This window comes from Montipora foliosa, chromosome 14 (genome assembly GCF_036669935.1).
Source record: "Montipora foliosa isolate CH-2021 chromosome 14, ASM3666993v2, whole genome shotgun sequence".
Classification (NCBI taxonomy): Eukaryota; Metazoa; Cnidaria; class Anthozoa; order Scleractinia; family Acroporidae; genus Montipora; species Montipora foliosa.
The window spans coordinates 7,398,631-7,407,730 of record NC_090882.1 but is presented as its reverse complement, the minus strand read 5'-3'; the positions used below and the strand labels follow the sequence as shown (position 1 = coordinate 7,407,730).

Genomic DNA, 9,100 nt, shown 5'->3' with positions numbered 1-9,100 from the left:
CATGGCGGAGAGTTTCTTAAAGGATATTTTCACAATTGAGAATTGCATTTTTAACTATTATTTTGCTGAAAAGTATCAGTGCTTGGAATTGAAAGAGAAAGCCCATCAGGTGATCAACTCAAATTTCACACATGTCATGGAAACTGAAGAGTTTTTGAAGCTTGAAGCAAAGCAAGTGCTGGAATGGGTGTCTAGTGATGACATCATTGTGAATGCTGAGGATGACGTGTTCGAGGGAATTGTGAGGTGGGTGTCTCACAGCAAAAGTGAAAGAGAAAGAGACTTTCCTGAATTATTGCATCAAATCCGTCTTACATCAGTATCAAGTGATTTTTTACAGAAGGAATTGTTAGAAGAAGAACTGATTACCAAAAATTATGAGTTTCATGTGAAGTTTATGGCAGATGCTATGAAAGTGATATTGAATTCCACTGATGGGCGCAGTCATCAACGACAACCAAGGAAATGCCAGGAGATACACATGAATGGAATTTTTGTGTGTGGAGGGAGAAAGGCATTAGGCTTCTTTCCAAAGCAAAACAAGTGGTACAGGCTAGCAGATGCACCATTTTTTCATCAAGACCACTTTCTAGTCCAGTGTAGAAGTAAAGTTTACATTGCTGATAGTCAGTCACGCAAGATGGGTGAGTCAGAGGTGATGGAGTACCACAAGCCAGCTATGAACACCTGGGGGTCCATTTTACAAACTACCAGTTCTAATGACTACCTTGACAGCTTTTTACAAGTAACAGTTTTGAATGATGTTCTGTATGGACTGTCATGTAATTCTTTGTCAGGATGTCATATCTACCAATATGATGCAGGAACCAATAATTGGTTGGAAATGAATGCTCCACCCAGAAAGGGCGACCCCTGTGTTGTGAGTGATGAGGAACACATCTATGTTATAGGTGGCAAATTAATGTCTTTTGGAATTCCTGTCCTGTCAACTGCATCAAGGTTTGATCCTCACAATAACAAATGGGAAGTGATTGCGAGTCTCAATGAGGGAAGGTATAGGGCTTTTGGAGTAGTAATGGGTGGCAAGATTTATGTAGCAGGTGGTAGAAACCGTGGAGGGGGATCAATGAGCTCCTGTGAAATGTACAATCCCTCATCTGATGAGTGGCAGCTGATGCCCAGTCTGAAGGTACCTCGATGTTATGCAAGCATGGTGTGCTGTGAAGGAAGGCTGTATGTTTTGGGTGGAACAACTATACTAAGTAGAAAAAGAAGCTCAAGACCATTAACTGTTGAAGAGTTTGATTCAGAGAGGAAAATGTGGATGGACAAATCAGTTATACCAGTTGAAAGCTTTGAGATGTCTGAGGACCAAAAGTGGCAGAACTTATTTCGGGCTTCTTCTGTACAATTTTGCAAACAAGTGATTGACAAACTGTATCCACTAAGTTAAATGAAGCATTGATCAGGTTCTAGATTTCTAATAAGGCTAATGACTATCATAATATTAATACTTTTATGGAGCAATGTCTTTTTTATATTTTTGTCTTTGGAAGTAGGGATTGCACAGTGGTGAGACCACCCCCCTCCCACCAATGTGGCCGGGGTTTGATTACCAGACTACAGCAATTGCTTTGGTTTTGTTTTTACGACAATCAATTGAAAACCGCTGGAATAACGGGATCGGCTATTCATCGAGTTACGAGTTGAGTTGAGTTTGAGTTGAGTTGAGTTAAGTTTGAGTTAAGATTGAGTTACAGTTTTTGGCGTTTTTCGGAATTAAAGGCAGTAAGCATTTAAAAAGAAGTGGCGTAAAATAATTCAGTCGCTGTGACTGTCGGAATGTTATCTCCTTTTCCCCCTCCCTTTTTTTTCCCTGTTATTGTCATGTAATTTTCTTAATTAGTCCAATCTGGCCTCCCTGTTGACAAGCAATTAGTTCCCCCAATTCAATTAGTTGGTGTTTTCCTGAGAATCGTCTTCATTAATGTTTATAACGAAATCTTTTGTTGCTGATATTACTCCACAGAAAGAAAGAAAGTTAGTCGTTATGTTATATCGTTCTTTAAATAAAGAGAAACTTAAGATAGAAATCTAGTCTCATTTTCCATCAAATGAACAATATTCTGTTTTCCTCGAGAGGACCATGCTATATAGTGTATTGGTTTATTATTGATGCGAAAGAGATAGTTAAACTGCTTCTTTGAATAATTTTTAGCTTCGTAGACAATACTTGACCAGGCTTGTAAAATTTCCTGCAAGAATACATCCGATGCTTTGAAGTAAGGAGATAAATCCTTTTTGTGGACATTACCTAAGTCTCTTAATTGTATATTGAAGAACAGCTTCCATTTTGCATCATTTCCGTTGTCAAGGTATTTTTTCACCCAGCTTACTTTTAAAGCTTGAAGGGCTCTGTTAACAAATTAATTGTTCCGTTTCCGCGAACAGCTTTAGTTATAGCGGAACAGTTCTCTGGAACAGCCTGTCCTGTGATATGAGAGAGGCTATATCTCTAAGTCAATTTAAACGATTGGTTAATCTCAATTTTAATATTAAGTCTACAAGCAATTTATTCAAAAAAGGCTATAGTTTTCCGAGCAGGCCAAATTGTTCAAGAACCCCTAGAAGCTCAAGTAGCACCAGCACATCGAGTAGGCCAAGAAACTCGAGTAGGCCAGGAACCTTAAGTAGGCCAAGAACCTCGAGTAAGAGAAGAACCTCAATGGTAGGCCAATAACCTCGAGTAGGCCAAGAACCTTAAGTAGGCCAAGAACCTCGCGTAGCTAAAGAACCTCGAGTAGGCCAAGAACCTAGAGTAGGCCAAGAACCTCAAGTACGCCAAGAACCTCTAGTAGGCCAAGAACCTCGAGAAGGAGAAGAACCTCGAGTAGGCCAAGAACCACGAGTAGGCCAACTGAGAACCTCGAGTAGGAGAAGAACCTCAAGTAGGCCAAGAACCTCGAGTAGGAGAAGAATCTCAAGTATGTTAAAAACATAAAGTAGGCCTAGAACGTCGAGTAGGCCAAGAATCTCAAGTAAGTTAAGAACCTCAAGTAGGCCAAGTTCCTCGAGTAGGACAAGAACTTTGAGTAGGCCAAGAACCTCGAGTAGGAGAAGAACCTCGAGTAGGCCAAGAACCACGAGTAGGCCAAGAACCTTAAGTAGGCCAAGAACCTCGAGTAGGCCAAGAACCTCGAGAAGGCCAAGAACCACGAGAAAGAAAGAAAAGAAAGGATCTTTATTTAAGTGTCTACTAAGTCGTTCTAGCGCTGGAGCACTAATTGGGGACACTGTAAACTGAAATTAACAATGAACGAAAATCAAGTCAAATGTTGGTTTTTGAGGAGAGGGGAAACCGGAGTACCCGGAGAAAACCTAGCGGTGCAGATTAGAGAACCAACAAACTCAACCCACATATGACGCCGAGTCTGGGAATCGAACCCGGGCCACATTGGTGGAAGGCGAGTGCTCTCAACACTGCGCCAGCCCTGCCTACTCGAGTAGGCCAAGAAGCTCGAGTAGGAGAAGAACCTCAAGTACGCCAAGAACCTCGAGTAGGCCAAGAACCTCGAGAAGGAGAAGAACCTCGAATAGGCCAAGAACCTAGAGTAGGCCAAGAACCTCTAGTAGGCCAAGAACCTCGAGAAGGAGAAGAACCTCGAGTAGGCCAAGAACCACGAGTAGGCCAAGAACCTTAAGTAGGCCAAGAACCTCGAGTAGGCCAAGAACCTCGAGTAGGAGAAGAACCTCAAGTATGTTAAAAACATAAAGTAGGCCAAGAACGTCGAGTAGGCCAAGAATCTCAAGTAGGTTAAGAACCTCAAGTAGGCCAAGAACCTCGAATAGGACAAGAACTTTGAGTAGGCCAAGAACCTCGAGTAGGAAAAGAACCTTGAGTAGGCCAAGAACCACGAGTAGGCCAAGAACCTCGAGTAGGCCAAGAACCTCGAGTAGGCCAAGAACCTCGAGAAGGCCAAGAACCACGAGTAGCAAGAACCTCGAGTAGGCCAAGAACCTCGAGTAGGCCAAGACCCTCGAGTAGGCCAAGAACCTTAAGTAGGCCAAGAACCTCGAGTAGGCCAAGAACCTCGAGAAGCGGCCAAGAACATCGAGTAGGCCGCGAACCTTAAGTAGGCCAAGAACCTTAAGTAGGAGAAGAACCTCAATTAGGCCAAGAACCTCGAGTAGGACAAGAACCCCAAGTAGGCTCAAGTACCCCAAGAACGTGTAGACTAGTAAGTGATGTTTATATAATAATACAGTACAAAGCTTAGTACTACGGTGCATCCATGGCATTCTCCCATGGGGTATATACCCGGTTTCGTCCGCCACTGTTGGGTTCTAATACTAGCACCGAAGCATTGTGGGTTGTAAGGTTCGCTTGCAAGGCGTGATGCGTAGTACTCTACTTCAGGGCACAAGTGTCGATGCAAAGCTAAAATGGAGGCAGTGAATGAGCTCATGTCATCAGACCCTTCTAAGCATCTTCAGGAACTTGGCCAACGTCTTGATATTCTGAGAAGAAATGAAGGTTTCTGTGATATAACGATCTCGGTGAAAGGAAAGCAATTCACAGGGCATAAAGCTATTCTAGCCGCAAGCAGCCCGTTCTTTCTGACTCTTCTGAACAGCGACATGAAAGAAAGCAGCGAAAAACTGATCACAGTGGACCTTGAAGAGGCAACTGAAGCTGTCATGGAAGACGTGTTGAAGTACGTTTATACTGGCAACCTTTTGGTTACCGAAGAAGGAGCCCACAATCTGATTGCAACAGCGAATTACCTCCTTTTACCAGGTTTAAAAACAATGGCAGAGAGTTTCTTAAAGGATATTGTCACAACTGAGAATTGTATTTTCAACTATTATTTTGCTGAGAAGTATCAGTGCTTGGAATTAAAAAAGGAAGTCCGCCAGGTGATCAACTCAAATTTCACAGATGTCATGGAAACCGAAGATTTTTTGAAGCTTGAAGCAAAGCAAGTGCTGGAATGGGTGTCTAGTGATGACATCATTGTGAATGCTGAGGATGACGTGTTCAAGGGAATTGTGAGGTGGGTGTCACACAGCAAAAGTGAAAGAGAAGGAGACTTTCCTGAATTATTGCATCAAATCCGTTTGACGTCAGTATCACGTGATTTTTTGCAGAAGGAATTGTTAGAAGAAGAACTCATTACTAAAAATTACGAGTTTGCTGTAAAGTTTTTGGCAGATACTATGAAAGTAATATTGAATTCTATTGATGGGCACATTCATCAACAACAACCAAGGAAATGCCAGGAGATACAACACATGAATGGAATTTTTGTTTGTGGAGGGAGAAAGGCATTAGGCTACTTTCCAAAGCAAAACAAGTGGTATAGACTGACAGATGCACCATTTTTTCATCAAGACCACTTTCTAGTCCAGTGCAGAAGTAAAGTTTACATTGCTGATAGTGAGGTTTTCGAGATGGGTGAGTCAGTGGTGATGGAATACTACAAACCAGCTATGAACACCTGGGGGTCAATTTTACAAGCCAGTTTTGATGACGACCATTACAGTTTTCAACATATAATAGCTTTAAATGATGTTCTGTATGGATTGTCATTTTCTTCTTCGTCAGGATGCCATATCTACCAATACGAAGCAGGAACCAATAATTGGTTTGAAATGAATGCCCCATCCAAAAAGGATGACCCCTGTGTTGTGAGCGATGAGGAACACATCTATGTTATAGGTGGCAAAATAGCAAGTAGTGGAAATGTCCTGTCAAGTGCATCAAAGTTTGATCCTCACAATAACAAATGGGAAAAGGTTGCTAGTCTAATTGAGGGAAGGTACAGTGCTTTTGGAGCAGCAATGGACGGCAAGATTTATGTAGCAGGTGGTAGAAACCGTGGAGGGGGATCATTGAGCTCCTGTGAAGTGTACGATCCCTCATGTGATGAGTGGCAGCTGATGCCCAGTCTGAAGGTACCTCGAAGTTATGCAAGCATGGTGTGCTGTGAAGGAAGGCTGTTTGTATTGGGTGGAACAACTACACTAACTGAGAATCGTAGAATTTGTAGCCCAAGACTGTTAACTGTTGAAGAGCTTGATTCAGATAGCAAAGAGTGGATGGAGAAATCAGTCATACCAGTTGAAAGCTTTGAGATGTCTGAGGAACATGGGATGGAGAACATCTTTCAGTCTTGTTTTGCAACATTTTGCAAACAAGTGATTGACAAACTGCATCCACTAAACTAAATGAAGCACTCATTAGGTTCTAGATTTCTAATAGTAATCACCATCATCATCATCATAATATAGATATGTAGTATACTTTTCTTTGGAAGTAGGGATGGCAAGTGTTAAGAGCACTCACCTCCCACCAATGTGGTCCAGGTTCCATTCCCAGGCTTGGTGTCACATGTGGGTTAAATTTGTTGTGCATCACTGCTAAATACATGTACACTTGACGCTTGACCATAACATGGATGTCCAATATCAAAGGCCACCATATTGATGATGATTATGATGATGACAATGATCATTATTAAATTCTCAACCTTGGATAATGCAATTCTAGCTTCCTCATTGGTTCACTGGATCTCGGTTACCAGCCATTATACCTGCGTTTGACTTTATATGTAAATGAATGCAGCAAATGTTGGACAGCTTAAAATTTTTGGCTCCTGGAAGTCACATCACTTTCCGGTCGTTTTTTTAAACTTTAACAAAACCGAAGGTTGAGAATTTAATAAAACAATTATTATTCCATTATTTTGCCCTGGCTGGATACGAGATTGGTAATAATTGTTAATTATTATTATTATTATTATTATTATTATTATTATTATTATTATTATTATTACTGTTATTAGTATCATAGATTGTTACATGGCATTGGAGTCTTTAGTGTTAAATGTTTTTTTCTTTTTTTTTGCCGTGACTGATCTCTTGGTGATTCAGTCTATTTGCAACTCTCTATATTAAGAATGATGTTATTGGCCATTCCTTAGTTTCTCTCTTTATGGCACTGGCATGATCAGTTGAAGGTTGCCCTTTGGCCACTTCTTGCAATTGTTTGTGACATGGCCTTTGTGCAATCCAATCTTGTCGCTCTTTCAAGAATGACTAGCGACACACATGAGATAGGTGAAGTGTCATCGAGACTCATTGTGTTTTAGCTACAGTGCACTGACGAGGGCCAACAAGCCTGAAACAGCTGTCTGCGTCTGCTTTCTAGTTTGAGAGCTGATCATGCTAGGTTTGGTCTACCATAGTTCCATTTTGAAGAGAATATCTTCCTGAACAATGTTTGACCTGTTCTAACAGTGTTGTGTTTATGCTTATCTTAGTCTGTGTTGATCCAACGTAATGAACAGATCCTAACATGGCATTGCAGTCTTTAGTGTTAAATGTTTATTATTAGAATATTACCGGTATTTATTATTAGGCGACTTCACGCCTACGAGTAACACCACTAACCATCATTACCATGAGAAAAGCAGCTCAAATATGGGCTCCTGTGAGTATGGTGCTCCACTTGACGGCCCTTTGGGCCACTGGAGCTTCACTACAAAGATTGTTAATATGGCACTTAAAGATGGTGTAGTTCCTGATGCCTTGAGGGAAGCTTTACTTAAGCCTGTGCTCAAGTGACTGCTGAGACATTTTCCTTATTTTCTCCGATTTCCAATTACAAGTTCACAAGATTTTGACATTGTGGAGGTACCAATGGTCAACAATTTGGACAGGACTATAAATCATTTCAGTTCTGGAGATAGTAACAACTTTGAGATTTGACACTTTTAAAAGTGTTTTGTATCATAATTTCAGATGCAAGAACTGAGGTTTTTCCTTATTTTGATGGGGTTATTGTAAATTACTTTGACTCGATTAATGAAGTAGCAGCATTTTGTATTTTTGTAATCAAAGACAACTGTAATAATAATTATTATTATTTAGGGGCAGATCTAGGATATATAATGACTGGTTTCCAAAACAACAAAAAAGTTTTTAGGGGAGTCCGGGGTCATGCTTCCCCTGGAATTTTTTGGATTTTAACTCTCCAAAGTCCTCTTTTCCATGTTTCTGAGACATTCACTATCCAGGAATCATGTGATTGCATGACTGCCGTTGAGCAGTCACTCACTGCATTACTGATTATGTAACATAAACAGTGAAAAATGACTACCTGGGTGGAAAATAACACGGCCAGAGCGTGTCTGTGCTCGACAATTGACAAAAAACATTTTCAGACGATTTTTGACATTTCAAGTTGGAAGTGTATATTTTTTACGAAAAATCTGACCAATTTCCATAAAACAGTGGAAACCGGTGGGGATCCACCCCCTGTTATTGTAATTCTGCAGTGCCCTATTGAAAACCACCTTGTGTGACATAGGCCATCTCTATAAAGGATTGAATTATTATTATTTACGATAATCAAACAAACAAAAAATCAAAGCAAGACAAATACTGCAACACCCAAACACTAAAAATGTGGACTTCAACACAGAAATGTTTATATTAAAAAAATGATAAAATAAAAAAAATATATATAGGTACAAGACAATTATAAAGTATTTTTAAAAACATAATTTTGTAAAGAATCCCACTTTTTTGCTTGTCTATATATAGGTACAAGACAATTATAAAGTATTTTTAAAAACATAATTTTGTAAAGAATCCCACTTTTTTGCTTGTCTATCATTTTCTTTTGATTATACACAATGTAGATTTTAATGATAATTTTGGCGAAACAGAGCTACAAATTCTCTGAAACAAAACTTATTTTAGCAACAGCGTTGATGTTTAGAAAATATTTACCTATAACTATACTCATAATCAGGGATCAGTTGTTTGAAAGCCAATTAACTTAATACAGGATTAACGTAAAATTTGGTCTCATTTTTTCACCTTTTGGGTGAACTGAAAATTTCTTTTGCTTGTTTTTGTTTTTCAAGATTGACCTCCTTGAATGTAAGATTTTGCCCAATGTCAACATTGAACAACATTTGGGAGTAGAAAAATAAACTCCTTGGTTAAATTTTAATCTGGGATTAGTGTTATATGGCTTTTGAACAACCAGACATTTAAGGGGTAAACAGCGGGGATAAGACTGAAATTTGCCATATAACATCTTATTTTGAAAGGTTGAGTTTTTTCCCTA

The 9,100-nt window shown here is 39.8% G+C and overlaps 2 protein-coding genes across 2 annotated transcripts in view; both read left to right on the top strand.

Annotated features, from left to right (window-relative positions):
- Window positions 1–1,414, top strand: part of LOC137984397 (kelch-like protein 12) — a 1,779-nt gene extending 365 nt beyond the window's left edge. The window contains exon 1 of the mRNA XM_068831578.1: window positions 1–1,414. This exon is cut by the window's left edge and continues 365 nt beyond it. Coding sequence (XP_068687679.1) covers window positions 1–1,414 — 1,414 coding nt within the window.
- A 2,990-nt stretch (window positions 1,415–4,404) lies between these two features.
- Window positions 4,405–6,189, top strand: LOC137984396 (kelch-like protein 3). Its single transcript, XM_068831577.1, has one exon. The coding sequence runs from the start codon at window positions 4,405–4,407 to the stop codon at window positions 6,187–6,189; it is 1,785 nt and encodes a 594-aa protein (XP_068687678.1).
- The last annotated feature ends 2,911 nt before the right edge of the window (window positions 6,190–9,100 follow it).

Coding starts and splice junctions, on each gene's coding strand:
- LOC137984396 (XM_068831577.1), top strand. CDS start 4,405: ATGGAGGCAGTGAATGAGCTCATGTCATCAGACCCTTCTAAGCATCTT.